Source organism: Eulemur rufifrons, chromosome 27 (assembly GCF_041146395.1).
Source record: "Eulemur rufifrons isolate Redbay chromosome 27, OSU_ERuf_1, whole genome shotgun sequence".
In the NCBI taxonomy this organism is placed as follows: Eukaryota; Metazoa; Chordata; class Mammalia; order Primates; family Lemuridae; genus Eulemur; species Eulemur rufifrons.
This window is the reverse complement of record NC_091009.1, coordinates 13,767,174-13,782,896: the sequence shown is the minus strand read 5'-3', so window position 1 is coordinate 13,782,896 and position 15,723 is coordinate 13,767,174. Positions and strand designations below refer to the sequence as shown.

At 41.2% G+C, this 15,723-nt stretch overlaps 1 protein-coding gene across 1 annotated transcript in view; it reads right to left on the bottom strand.

Moving 5' to 3' along the window:
- NIBAN1 (niban apoptosis regulator 1) overlaps positions 1-12,021 on the bottom strand; it is a 134,304-nt gene extending 122,283 nt beyond the window's left edge. The window contains exon 1 of the mRNA XM_069459724.1: positions 11,474-12,021. Coding sequence (XP_069315825.1) covers positions 11,474-11,942 — 469 coding nt within the window. The 5' untranslated portion in view covers positions 11,943-12,021. The remainder of the gene's footprint in view (positions 1-11,473) is intronic.
- Positions 12,022-15,723: the final 3,702 nt, after the last annotated feature.

Sequence of the window (15,723 nt, the reverse complement as noted above, 5' to 3'; positions counted from 1 at the left end):
ACATTCTCCCCACATGTCCCAAAAGGCTACAAAAACACTGTTGTCATATTGCTCTTTCCTGAAGACTGGAGACTAAAAAGATTTTCTGTATCTTCCAATTCCCTCCTCCTCATGTTCATGTTTTCCTCTACTTTGGCATGTGGAGCATATTTATAATAACTGCTTTCCAACCTTGTCTGCTAATTTCATCATGTCTGTAATTCCTGAGTCTATTTCTATTGATTTATATTTTTTTCTTTATAGTTGTGGATATTTTTCTACTTTTTCATTTGCCTAGTGATGTTCAACTGGATGCTGGATAATGTGCATTTTATATCATTGAATGGGTATTTTGTTGTTTCCCTATAAAGAATTTGGACTTTGTTCAGGCATGCAGTTAAGTTACTTGAGATCAGTTTTATCCTTTTGAGGTTTGCTTTTAAATTTTTATTAGAGCAGGTCCAAAGCAGTCTGTAGTCTAGGGATAATTTCTGCTCACTACTACTGAGGAGTCTACCTGATGTCCTATATATTACAACGTCTTTCTACTTTGGATGATGGGAGTATGAAGTATTGTTAGCTCTGGGTGAGCTCCAGGAATTGTTTGTTCCTAAAAATCCAGAGACACGCAATCTTCCATTCCATAAAATGATCTTCTATTTCTTTGATAATTTTCCCCCCTTCATTTTCTTTGTTCTCTATTTTCTGGGACTTCTGTTAGTCCCATATTGAAATTTTTGGACTAACCTTTTAATTTTTTTAAATATAACCTCTTTTATTTTCCGTCTTTTGATCTTTTCGTTCTACTTTCTGCAAGATCTCCTCAACTTTATTTTCCAAGGCAACAACTAGAGTTTTTTTTAATGTTGACCATCAGATGTTCAGTTTCCAAGGGCTCTTCCTTATTGTTATCACTGTTTCTTCATCACATCCTGAACTTGTTTTACAAATGCAATAATGCTCTTATTTTTTGAGATAGTCATTACAGATTTAAAAGTTTTTTCTACTTTCATTCATCCATTAAGCAAATATTTATTGATAAAGAACCACACCCATCTATTTGCTGAGAATATAGCAATGAATCAAAACAAAGACCCTGCCTCTATGGCACTTGTTTTCTAGTGGTGGTCGGTGGTAATACAATATTAAGAGGGATCCCCTCCCATCAAACCTCTCTCCCTCTTGCCTCTTGCTCACTATACTCCCAACATACCACCCTTTCCTCAGTTCCTTCAAGTTCCTCCCCCTGCTTCCCCTTTGGAAACTGGTATCTCTACCCAAAATATTCCTCAAACAGATACCAACTTATTATCCTCCTGAATACCATATCTTTTCTTTTCTTTCTTGGTTTTTTTTTTTCTTTTTTTTTTTTTCCTTGCTCTGTTGCCTAGGCTGTAGTGCAGTGGCATCATCATAGCTCACTGCAACCTCACACTCCTGAGTTCAAGCGATCCTCCTGCCTTAGTCTTCCACATAGCTAGGACTATAGGCATGCTACTATGCCTGGCTAATTTTTGGTTTTTTGTAGAGACAGGGGTCTTGCTCTTGCTCTTGCTCAGGCTGGTCTCCAACTCCTGGCCTCAAGCAATCCTCCCACCTCGGCCTCCCAAAGTGCTAGGATTGCAGGTGTGAGCCACTGTGCCCAGGTCTGAATACTATATCTTAAGTATATCTCATCTCCCTGCCCTATCTCTACTACAAGTTTTCTGTCTCAGTGTTCTTTTTATTCCCTTCATGACACTTAACCAAAATTTGTAATGTTGGTTACTACCTAATAGCCATTCACACTTCCTTCTTGCTAACTGAACTTGGTTTGGTTTAGGTATTCATGATCCTCCCTATGGCCATGTGCTTCAGAGCAGTGGCCCTAGCCCCAGTCCAGGGGTGAATCTTGATTGGCCTAAACAAATCGTGATAATTCCATACTCTTGCCAGTGATGGCTTAGGAAGGAATGTGTGACCCAATTCCAATCAGTGGGATGTAAGAGGAAGTCTGCTAGGAAGGCATCTGAGAAGGGTTTCTCTGCTCTTATAAAGAGATTCAAATACATAGGCCTCTTTTCAGCCTCTGGGACATTGCTGTACCTAAGAATGTGATACCTTTTCTGCTCCAGCCGCCATTCAATCATAAGGAGAGCTAGTCCACAGAGAGTAGAAAAATAGAAATAAGCTGGCCTTTGGTGATATCACTGAGCCACTAAATTAATCTTATCTTCATACTTCTTTGTGACATTCCCACGAGCTCTTCCTGAGGAATCTACCAGATAATGAGCTTCAAACACCAGAGAGACATCAACATAAAGACTGATGCATTAAATAACACTTAATTGTGAACAAAGAGTAAATGAGAACAGAGAATAGAATTTAATGGTTCTATGCTCTGGCATAGTAAAAGCATAAAATAAAGTTAGAGGTGAATTGAATTAGCATACACAAAAATTTTGTTACTGATTTTTAAAACAGCTTGTTCAACAGTTTTCTATAATCATAACTGATGTGGCATATTCTGTTATTCTGAGGCTGCTGTGCATATTAAGTATGATAAAGCAAATGAGAATTAGGGTATATTTAATTCTGTCATCTCCTGTGCCTTCGAAAGGAGACATAGATATAATGTAGAAAATACACATTTTTTCCTAGTTCTGTACACTAAAAAAGTCCAAAAACAATGGCCACCCCAGTCATAGTAATGAGCATCTTTAGACCCAAATCATCATCTTGAAATACCATTTCCCACTAAAAGAAATCAGGGTTCCTTGGAGAGTTTGCTTCTTCCACATGGGACAGAAAATAAACAAGATGAGCCTAAAACATCTTGACCTACCAGATGGCAAAGAAGCTATCAAATACTGGGTAATTTCAAAAAGACTCAGGAACCAATTTGTAGGGGATTTCATTGGCTAATGATGGGAAATTTAAGCTTCAATAAAGATAAGAATTACAATGGAATTCATGAGTTCATAATGACTTTTTTTAGTCAGTTGATCACCTTTAAGGGATGATAAGAAACCAATAAATTACCTTGAAATGATAAATAAAAGGAAAGGATAGGCCGGGCGAGGTGGCTCACTCCTGTAATCCTAGCACTCTGGGAGGCCGAGGCGGGTGGATCGCTCCAGGTCAGGAGTTCGAGACCAGCCTGAGCAAGAGCGAGACCCCATCTCTACTAAAAATAGAAAAAAATCCCCCATAACAATAAGATGAAATAAAATAAATAAATAAATAAATAAAAATAGAAAAAATTATCTGGCCAACTAAAAATATATATAGAAAAAATTAGCTGGGCATGGTGGCACATGCCTGTAGTCCCAGCTACTTGGGAGGCTGAGGTAGTAGGATCCTTAAGCCCAGGAGCTTGAAGTTGCTGTGAGCTAGGCTGACGCCACGGCACTCACACTAGCCTGGGTAACAGAGCGAGATTCTGTCTCAAAAAAAAAAAAAAAAAGGAAAGGATAAAGTCTTCTTTCCCTGCCTTTGAACTATAATACTAGGTAACCAAATATGGACAAGGAAAGTATCACTCTATAAAATTATTCCAGCTAATAAATGAGAACAAAATGACATAATTAGAACATCATCATTTTTCAATCTTCAATGAATGAGTGGATCCCAGCAATGAGCATCAATGGCTACTAACATCACAAAAAGAGAGACAACCAGGTATTACGCGCCTCCAGGTGAAGAACACAGCACCGCTTGGTCTTAACAAAAGGGCTGATCCTGAAACTGATCAAGTCTCACCATCCCTGTCAATGTGTAGAAAATGCAAGAGAAATGTGTGGAACTGCACCATGAGCAAACTCCAGACCATGGAAAGCTTTACATGTCCAACAGCCCAAGTTCTTCAACAGATAATCTGCAAGTAAAAGAAAGAGCTGTAGGGGAAACCTATAGATTAAAAGAGACTTAAAAGACATATTTTTTTAAACAAAAGAAATTTATTATCTCACAATTCTGGAGGCTAGAAATCTGAAATTAAGGTGTCAGCAGGGTTGGTTTCTTTTAAGGCCTCTCTTGTTGGCTTATAGAGGGAAATCTGTGTCTTCACACATTCCTCCCTCTCTCTGTGTGTGTCTGTGTCCTAATCTCTTCTTATTTAATATAAGGACACAACTTATATACAATTAGGAGCCACCCCAATGACTTCATTTTAACTTAATTACCTCTTTAAAGATCCTGCATCCAAATACACGCATACATTATTTTATTACAGTTCACTTTATTGTGTTTTGCAGATATTTCGGGTTTTTAGGCTTTTTAAAAAAAATTTTTACTGGTACATGATAAAACCATAAGTAAATATGAGAAAGTTATTATAAAATCTAATTAGTCTATTAGTGGACTATTAATCTATTAGTGGGCTACTCCAGTAGCCACTAAATAGCCATACCTAATGGTATTCAGACCTGTGTGTCGTCCCCTCCTCGTGAATCTGAGCTGGCCCTGAGACTTGCTTTAACCAACAAAATGTGGCAGAGAAGGGCCAGGCACGGTAGCTCACATCTGTAATTGCTTGAGGCCCAGAGGCTGAAACCAGCTTGGTCCACACAGAAAGACTCAGTCTCTACAAAAAGCAAAACAATTATCTGGGCATGGTGGTGAACACCTGTAGTCCCAGCTATTCAGGAGGCTGAGGTAGAAGGATCTTTTGAGCCTAGGAGTTCGAGGTTATAGTAAGCTATGATTGTGCCACTGCACTTTAGCCTGGGTGACAGAGTGAAATCCTGTCTCTAAAAAACAAAAAAAAAATTGTTTAAAAATGTGGCAGAAAAATGCTGTGTCATTCCAGGCCTAAGCCATAAGAAGTCCTAGCAGCTTCTAGAAGCTTTTGCACTCTTGCAAACCCTGACCTACCATTTAAAAAGCCCAGTACCCTACTGCCGAGATAATGGAGAAAGGCCACCTAGAGAGAAAGAAAGCCTTCTCCACTAAATCCAGCCACCAGCTGATCTGCCAGCTGAATGCAGCCACAGGAATGACCACCAGCAAAAAGAAAAAGTAGAAGTGCCCAGCTGGACCCAATCCAGATAACAGAATTGTGAGCAAATAAATACTTGTTTTAAGAGCCAATATCTCTGAGCTAGTTTCTCAGGCAGAAATAGATAACTGAAAATAGTGGTTATTTTTGGAGAGACAAAGGGGTCTAGAACAAGGACACAGGGCACATGCAAAGCTTCTGCAATGACCTGTGAAGTTCTATTTCTTGACCTGGGTGATGACTACATAGATATTTGCCTTATAATGATTCACTAAGCTATGCATTTGTTTTGTACAGTTTTCTGAACCTATGTTTCATTTTAAAATAGAAATAGTTTTTCAAAAGGAAAAAGAAAAAAAAATCCACATGGTTTGGCATAGAGACATTTACTCTTCTTCCAAAATTCCTTGAGACTATGGACTTTTAAAAAAATCACTTTGAGGCTCCTAGTAAAAACTATTAATATATTTTAATCCTATAGGCTCATTCCACACAACATCAAGCATAGAAATATAAATTTTTCTTTGGATCCTAGACCTTGCAATTTGCAAAACTGAATTAGCTACTTTCATATCTCTAAATCTTTTATTCTGTCCTCTAAGTGAGAAGAAAACATGCAGTACCAAAAACAGGCTGGGGAGATGGGGAATACTTTTAAAAGCTGGCTTATATTTTCTTATTGGCAGAAACTTGCTATTCTCTCTTTAAAATGAATTTTCCAGTTTCAAAGGAGAAAATCTGTATTGCATTTGGGGTTTTGTTTAGTTGTGTGTGTGTGCTAGTCTGGAACTGTTAGAATTTTAGACCTCATGTCCTGTGCTCTACTAAAGTGCCTTAAACAGACTACAGCACATGAACTGTGCTTTTATTCTTTTGTCTCTCTTTCCATTATATTAATACTTTTATCTCTACTTCTGACTTCACTTCCCATTGTACAATGCAAATTGTTTTATGTACCTTGTTTCTTAGAGTGATGTTACCTAGCTATACTGACAAAAAAAAATTTAACATTTTTGATTAGGAGATGAAAATTCACTGCTGTAATTCATACTGCATATTTTGTAAAACTTTCATAGTACGTTTATGTTAATTAAATTAGAAACTACTGTTACAAATTGGGCTCTTGCTGTTGCACTTTCTACCTGTGAACCCAGTTCTGACCCTCTCAAAGATTACAACAGAGTAAACTACAATCAGTTCAGTAGTCCACAGTAAAAATATAATAATAAAAATTACTATTGTTACCCTGGTAGTTACTATTACTAGAGCACCCTTGATTATGTGGTCCTCTTGCTACCAATGTCCAGAGCAAAAAGACATGTTTTCGTCAAGACCAGGCCTTGATTCAGCATCTGACTCTGTGGAGTTCATCAAGGCTTATATTAGAACCTACAAAAGGGAAGGTCACTGTTTCTTCCACAAATACAGGAGAAAATATTCCTTTGTCACAGTCTACTGTTTTTACTTTCTTTTTGATTGAATCTCAGAAATTTTAATTTGCAAAATCCTTTATGACTTTGCAACCTTAGATTTGGGGCTTCTTAAAGAGGGTCCTATTCTCAAGGTCTTGGTTTCCACTTACAAAGACTGAAGAAGTGGAAAGTAATTGCTGACACTAGACATTCCCGCTCTGCAGTAGTTTTTCTTATTTGAAACTCCTACTATTGAATAGCTTCATCAGTAGTTCGGCATGCTTGAAGGCATTTTTTAAATCAAAATATAAAGTGACCAATATCATTATTTATACTGAGCCCTCTCCCACTTCTTTCTCCCATCCCTGCTACTCCCACCAAGGGAGCTGCAGTGACTCACTTCTTAGAGGAGTCCATTCATTTCTACAAATTATAAACTCAGGCAAATATTAATGGTATAATCTTTATCCACTTTCTAGTTTCCCTGGATTAATTTTTCTTAAAAGGGACCCAATAAGGCAACACTTAGTGTATTGGTTAGGATGCTTTTTGCCAGAAGAAACAGGAAACAATTATATATTAGGATAGGTTTGTCTTTGGATAACAGTAATATCACAAATAGCACTGGCTTAAATAAAATGGAAGTTTATTTCTCTCTTATTAAGGTCCAGAGGTAAGTAGTCCAGGGCTGGTTTGGAGGTTCTACTACACGCAGGGAACTAAGCCCCTTTTGTTCAGTTACTCTGTTCAGCATGAATACTTCATGATCCAAGATGATGGCTCCAGCCATGGTCACAATCCAGCCAGCAGCATGAAGGATAAGACAAAGGAAGTCATACCCTTCCCCTTTCATGTCACTTTCTGGAAATAGCACATACAACACTTCTACCAACATGCCATTGGCCAAAACTCAGTTACATGACCCCAACTAGTTGCAAAGGAGGCTGGGCAATATCATTATTATGGGAGTTCACATGCTAGAATTTTGGGGTTCTTTATTAAAGATAGCAGGGGAGAATGATATTGGGGATAATTAGCAATCTTGACTAGCCCGACTCAAAAGGGATTTAGTATCTCTTGTAGCATGAAGTACGCAGGCACAGTGCAGCAGGTGGTCAGCAACGTTTGTCTGGGCTCAGGCTTCTCTTCTCTGACATTACTTCATCTTTGCAGTGCTCCAAGTTTAGGCTTTGTCTTTAAACTAGCTCCCCTCCTGCTCATCAAGATCAAAACCACTGTTCCGGGCAACCCATTCAGAGGCAACAAATTCCAAAGGAGGAGGAGAGGAAGTACCCTTTGCTTTGTCTCCTTTTTAAAAGAAGAGAAACCTCTCTGGGAAGAAGCTAGCAAACTTCCCCCTAAGCATCACTGGCCAGATAGCATCACAATCCCATGCCTAGTATAATCTCTGGCAAGGGGACCACACCCCCAGGAAAGGCACAGACCAGTCAGCACCCGCTGCTCGGGGGCCATAAATGGAGCTGGCCTCTCTGAAACAGAGGCTGCATGGAGAAGTTTCACTACCCGAACAAAACTGTGGTTCTGTTAGAAACAGGACTGGGGAAAGGATGTTGGGCTGACATCCAACAGTGTCTACCATACTCCATACCCTAACTTTTCCATCACAGTGTACTGCCACTGCTAGCCAGATAACCTGGACTCTAAGATTACTGTCATAATTATCCAGGTTAAATCAGACCAGCTTTTGTGTCATCTCCCACGAACAAATCATGACTGAAGAAGAAGCAAACGTGGACTAGCACTGCACGTCTAGACTGAGTGCCAACATGTACACCTCTCCCCATCCTCCACCTTGCCCATGGAGACTTCACTCTAGACACTGTTTTCAGCATAAATTTTATATCTAGCCACCTTAGTTAACCCTTGTGGTATAAATATGAGAGAATTCCCCTGAGAGAAATACATGTTTTTAAGCTGAAACTCATTTCTTACTTTATAAGCATCAGGTCATAGATGAGCACATCAGAGGAAGCCACTGGGCCCTTTACTAAGTATGATGGACTATGCAATAGTAAATCTGTGAAAAGAACAGTTTTCCTAACTGCTGTCTGCAGCTCGCAGACCCAGAAGTGCCTACCAGCCTACCCAGATCTGTGTAGCCCACAGTTCTCAGCGGCGGCACTGATTTTCCAGTACTTTTCTGACCTTCCACAGGACTTCTTATACGGGAGAGTTTTTAGATTTGTTTCCTTTTTGATTCATAAGAAATTCAATGGTAATTTCTCAAAGAAAATAAAATTATTGCTTAAACAGGAAAACACATTGTGCTTTTTTTTTTTTTTTTTTCAGCTATAGTTCAATTTCGGGCATACCAAAAGTTTTAAAGGAAAAGGAACCATGCCACAAAAAGAGAAGAGCACTTTAAATTGACCACGGATGACTGGATTATATAAAAGCTTTCTTCCTCGTTGAAGGAAGACACTTTTTTGGGTCAGTGCTAAAAGCATCACTAAAGGCTAACACACGACTCTGCCCATGTGATTACCAGTTGGTCCCAGTGTTATTTATTAATAGAAATGTCTTACCAAAGGAAGTTACTAAAAGACCTCTAGAAACAACCCTAAAAATGTATTCTGTTGTACGAAACGTGAGTATGGTAGTAATTTTGAAAACGAATATCTTTAAAAGTGAAGTACCTCCTGAACACATCTGTTCTATCTTTACCTAGAGATTGACTAAATCCTAAGAAACAATGTATTTTCAAAACATCCACGTGACACAGATGTTTTGAGGCACACAAACCGAATGGCAGCTGTTAAATGATCTGTCTAGAAATAAATGCTGATCTAGCATCATTAGCATACTAGAGGGACCGCCGCTGATAACACATACAAAATGAAGTTAAGAAAAGTCACTCAAAATACATGACTCGCTATTCTCCATGTTAGCAAAGTTTATCAAGCTTGAAAGAAAGTTATTGTCTCAGCTACAGGAGCTTTCAAATCTATAATATTTCACTGGTGGCTACTTTATGAGAAACAGGTCATAAAATTGTATTTAAACTTTACCGTCAAACTTTCAACCATTTTGCTTACAATTGAATCGAAGCTTGAGAATATTTATAGGCTAAACGATTGACAAAGAGGTAAAGATAGGCCTACGGTTCTGTTCCGGGACCTGGGGCTTCAAAACCATCAGGAAATTACAGCCCCGTGACCTTCATTTGCTCACACACTAACAATTCACAACACCATGCATTTTTCCAAGGTTCTTTTCTCTTTTGGCAAGACTAGTATTCTCACACGAAGCAAAGAGTCATTCTCCCTGGCAGTATTCTAACTTTAACTCCTCTCTTCCCTCTCGCACTGCACATATCTTGGAAGTGCCTTCCTGAATATAGAATGAGGAGATAAAATTGAATGTAATGATCTTCACACCACCTGCTATAGTTTTACTCATTCAAGCACATCCATTACAAGTTCTTCCCGTGCCCTAACTCCCTCATACTTGTGTATGGGCAATAATGTAATTTCAGAATAAAGAGGGTAATACATTTTCTTCTCATAACTACAATGTTTGCATCAGCAGCAACAACTTTCATGACTATGAAGTCTTTTTTAAGCAAGTTAATCCTTCACCTTGCTGGGCTTCAAATGATTACAGTAGATGACCATGCTTTAACTTTAGGTGCTCATAAGCCTTCCAGTAAAATAAAGTCTTAGAAAATAAATGCCACGAACATAACTTTGCTAACCACCAAACGCAGGCGCTTTCTCCCTATGTTCTACTACACTGCTCTTTCAGTCTCTATACACTGCTGAAAACAAGCATACGGCCAAATTTTTAAGACGAAGGCAGGCTTAGTTTAGCTCTTTCACTAAAAGAAATAAATCATCCATCTTTTTCCCTTTTAATAAACAACAGCAAAGTGATACTTGACCACTTTTAATCCCTGACAGTATGGGTTATTGATGATCTTTTACCTCCCAAAGTACCGGAGCAGGAATCTGGAAAATCAATTACGTTACTCTTCAAGTGCCCTGGTTTGATATCCTTTGAAAATGGTTTTAAACGCTGTGGTGACCGAAAACAAATTATAGAATAAAGACACCAAATAAATGCCTTCCTCTTAGGAAAAGGTTCAAGGGTCAGAAAGAGCTATTGGGAAGAACTTAACCATTTATTTAGAGAAGTACGTTAAAACCTAGAGTTTATTGCCCAGTTTAGAAGATATTTTTGAAGCCAGAAGAAAAGAAAAACACTATATTGACAAGATTACCAAACGATAAGTAGTGGCAGAGGTCAAGGTTGGGGGCGGGGAGGAGGGGAGCCAAGTACACCCAGGAGACAGAGCCCTGACTTCCTGCAGTTTCAGTTCAGTTCGGGTTTTGTTTTCTTCTGCCGCAAGCCCTCTTCTGAGTCACTACATCTCTGACGGTTTCCCTCAATGAGTTTCTCCCCACCTATAACTTTAGCAACTGTTACAAAACAGGCCAGGGTTCCTCTTTTGCTTTCCCCCCTCTCCGGGGAGGGAAGGGGACAGAGCAACTCGGGAACGTCATGACACCGTCCTTTCTGCCTCTGATGAAATCATCCCGCGAGTGAAGCCGGAGAGAAGCCGCGGCCCACGCCGCGTTTCCCAAAAGGCCAACAGACCTGGGGGGAAATTCTGCTTCAGACGCCGGGAATCCCCAGGGGCATCTCTAGAAACCAGGGATATCCCCGCTGTTTTATTTATTTTTTTATTTTATTTTATTTATTTATTTTGCGGCAGGTTCAGAAACAGCTCAGAACTAAGTCCAGGGCCAGGTCCCAGCAGGGTGTCTGGGCGGGGACAGAACTGACCCCAGGCGACGCGGCAGAGGCGGCGAGGGGGTCCCCACCCGGCATCCTGCACCTGCCTCTCCCCCCCCCACCCCGTCCCGTCCCGCCCCCGGTCCCCGCCCGAGCCGCCGCGCGCCGGCGACCTGCGCTCCTGCCGTGAGCGGCCACCCCGGCTCGGCTGGCGGGGACGCGTCGGGGCTCCCCGCGCCCAGCGGGCAGAGAGCCAGGGGCGCGCCGCGGACCCCGCCTTGCGGACGCCCCCTCGGGGGCGCTGGGGGCAGCCTGGCCCCGGGTCCGGAGGGCGGGCGGGCGGGCGTACCTCGGATGTAGGCGCACTTGCCCTCGTCCAGCTGGCTGGAGGCCGAGCCGCCCATGGCCGCGGTGCCGGGTGTGCCGAGCGCGGTGACCGCCCGGCCCGCTCCCCCGGGGACACTGACCGCTCCCGGTAGGCGCCTGCCGCTTGCTCCTGGAGGCTGATGCGACGGCGAAGCCCGCGCTGTAATTAAAGTGCAAACTTCCTCCGACGGGCGAGAGGCGTCGCCGTCTGGGGCGCCTCCTCCAGGTCCGCGCCCTGTGCGGGGCGGTGGGCTGGCCCGGGCCGCCCTCCCGCCTTCGCTTCGCTGGGGAGCTCGGGGAGGCTCGTCCACCCGAGGACTTCCAGCTCCTCCACTTCGCTTTTGCTCCCTATTTGTACTCCGTGTTTTCACCTGTTTGGGGGCAGCTGAGAAACACCTGGGAGGAAGTGGACCATTTCGCAAGTGACTGTAAACCTCTGGAACCTTCCCCATTCACGGCCGGGGAGGGGGAGTTCAAGATCGCGTTGCCTCCTGTGCAAGAAGTGCCAGTTCTTCTCAAGTACCACCTGGGACCCTGTTAGAAATGCAAAATGTCAGCGCCCTCCACCTCCACCCCTACACACACACACACACACACACACACACACCCCTGAGACACCGGCGTGGGGCCCGGCATTCTGTGTTGTCACAAGCCTTCCCAGCATTCTGATGCCCGCCAGAGTTCAAGAACCAGTGGGAAACTATACCTTCCTGCAGCCAAAAAGTTGGGCCAAGGAGGGGGTGGGGAGTGAAGGAAAAACAGAAAGAGAAAAATGGAAAAAATCAGGGAAAAGCCAAGACTGGGTCCCACAATATACTCCCAGACCTGAAATTTGTATTAATAAGACTTAACGAAAGTCTGTCCTGACACCTCTAGTTTCCATTCCCTTCCGTAACAAACTGGAACCGGATCATCGGAATGGGCATTTGTTCTTTTCCCACATCCACTGTTTAGCTTGGCAGCTTCTCCGAACAAGCCCGGCTTGGGCAGAGGGGTCACCACCGACGTCGTCCTATTCTTAGTAGTCAGTTTTTTAGCGACTCCTATTGACTTAACCTCAAGGTCAAATGGTCTGTACACACTAGAACCAGGCCTGAGCAGGACGCTGAAGGTTTTCCCACCCCCACCCCCACCCCCCAAGGTCATTAACTTGCACTTTAACAAAAATATTTCTCACACCTCACACCCAGTCTCTCCACCCTACATTCCAATCCCTCATTACATCCTGTCAATTCCACTTTCAAAATATACCCAGTAGCCAACCCATTCTCATCCACCGCCATCCCGCCAGCTCCCCCATCGTTTCTTACTTTGATCATTACAATGGCAGCTAACTGGTCTCCTGCCTTCTTCAGAGAAAAAGCCACGGAGTCCGTCGCAGCCTGGGCGGGCTTCCTCTCTGACCCCGTCTCCCACCGCTCCTTGCTCTCTCTGTTCCAGCCGCACTGGTCTTTTTGTTCTTTCTAGGACACGTCAAGCTCAGGGCCTTTGCATTTGCTCTTCCTTGGGGTAGGATGCTGTTCCCTCACATTGTCACATGGGTTGCTCTCTAAGCCTCTCACTTCATTCAAATGTCCACTGAAATGCTGATAACTCAGAGAGGTTTTTCTTGACCCCTGTGTAAACACCAGCCCTAGGCTCCCTCAGCTCCTTACCCTTCATTCTTTCTTTCTTTTTTTATTCTTATTTTTTTGAGACGGAGTCTCCCTCTGTTGCCCCAACTAGGCTACAGTGCCATGGCGTCAGCCTAGCTCACAGCAACCTCAAACTCCTGGGCTCAAGCAATCCTCCTGCCTCAGCCTCCCGAGTAGCTGGGACTACAGGCACGCGCCACCATGCCTGGCTAATTGTTTCTATATATATTTTAGTTGTCCATATAATTTCTTTCTATTTATTTATTTTTTTTTTTTTTAGTAGAGACGGGGTCTCGCTCTTGCTGAGGCTGGTCTCAAACTCCTGAGCTCAAACTATCCACCTGCCTCGGCCTCCCAGAGTGCTGGGATTACAGGCGTGAGCCACCGCGTCCAGCCCCTACTTTCATTTCTAATCACATCACTTCACCTCCTCTGACATATTCTTTGTCTGTCTTCCTCCATTGAGATATAAACTCCATAAGGTCAGGGATTTTTCTTTGTTGTCGTTGTTTCTTGGTTTCTTAATTTTTTTTAACTATCAGGTTTTGTTTGCTTTTATTTTTCTCTGAGGGCAGGGAAATTTTTGTCTGTTACGTCCTCTGATATAACTCAAATGCCTAGAATAGCACCTGGCACATAGTAGGTGCCCAAGAGGTAACCGTCAAATAAGTGAATGAATGAAATATAAAATGGAAGAATCTGGACTCAATGAAAGCTATGATCTCCGTGCATAAAGAGCATTTCCAGATAACCACTCAGTGATTTAAACTATTTAATGTTCACATCTTCCCTCCATATTCTAGTCGGCTCTTCGGATTAAGTGTGTCTTCTTAGAGTAGTAATTTCTTTCATAATATAAATTGCTATAACTGTGGCACAAAATGCGGTTTTAATATTGTTATTGACAAAAAAAACTAATTTGGGTCTCCTGCCAGAAGTATAGTTTTAGCTTGTCAGCTCTTGTTTAGGAATACTCTGAGAAAAGACTGATGATTCCAGTCTATCTATTTGCTCGTTTGTAACATTCACAGTTGGAACAAGGTACTAACACAGGGAAGGATTTGTAGGTATAGTATCAACAGGTTTGTAACTTGGCAGTTCCAGCTTTGAATCACTTAATGGCTGTGTGATCTAGTCAAGTTGCTTAACTTACCTATTTCAGTCTCCTCATCTGTTAAATGGAGCTGATAGCATGCACTGCATGGGTTGTGGTCAAAATTAAGTTTCATCAGGTCCGTGAAGCACTTGACATATTCCCAGGAGCATAGTAAATGTTTAGTAAATGGAAATTTAGAATTGTTATTATTAGCAAGGGCAAGAGTGATCAAGGAAAGCAATTTTCTAGAGAAAGTGAAATTTTAATTGGACCTTAAAATTATTGACGTTACATTAAGAGAGAGCTGCTTCCTTTTCCCCCCAAACAAATAAAGTTCTTTCCCCCCCTCCCCCCGCCAATGGTTTACAGAAAAAATTAAGGAATTCATTATTTCAGTCATAGTATTTAATGTTTGCAAATCCTATGTGGGCATCATTTTATTAATCACACACTAAAAATAAGTCTCCAAGCAATTCAATAACTTTATGAACCAGATTCAATTTCTCATGATTCAAATCAGCTAGTTCAGAAAATTTCCTATGCAATTTTAGTTTCTGTACTGTATCTGTGTACAGTATTCTGTATTAAAATACTCTTAAGACCATTTCTTTCATTAAATATCACATACTAAAATGATTACTTTTTTAACATCTTCATTGAGCTATAACTCACATAGCATAAAATTCACCCATTTAGGTTACGTTTTTCTTCAAAGGAGCAAATTAGTTTAATAGACATTTAATATCTTTAAAGTGTGTGTGTTTTGGGATTCCCTTGCATGTCATAGAACTATGAAGCCCTTGTTTGCAATGCTTTCATTGGAGTTAGGGGCATCTGTCTATTTAACTGCCTGCAGGGCAGAGACAGTCTCAAACATCTTTGTACTTCCCCAAGTACCTTATACTGCCTTGTAATATAGCAGCAGCAACTCTGTAACTGATTCATTGATAAGTACACACAGTAGGTTACATCAGTTACTAATTTAATCTTCACAAAAACCCATTGATGTAGATATTATCATTATCACCATTTTATAGGTGAGGAAACCAAGGCCAAGAAGTTTAAGGAATTTAAGGTCATCTGTGACCTAGGCTTGTCTGACTCCAGAGTTCATTGTCTTAATTATGATACTGCTTCATTTATCTAAAATCTAGATTTTATTTACATCAGTAATCCAGGCTTAACTATAGAAATTAGAGAACATAGATAAATAAAAAGAAAAAAAGGGGAAAAATTAGCCAAATCCCAACATCAGTATCTTTAGATAACCTCAGTTATCAGTTTGGTGTCAATTCCTATAGATTTATATATAATTATAAATATTTATATATAACTATAATTTATGAGTATATGTACAATGTTATAATTACTTATTTATCAAAATAAGATAATGCAGTCTGTATCATAATTTTTCATTTGTTATATTTTTACTTAAATATCTAGATTTAGGTCAATGGTAGTTCATTGTATAAATGTAGCTTAATTCATCCACCTACCAGCAAA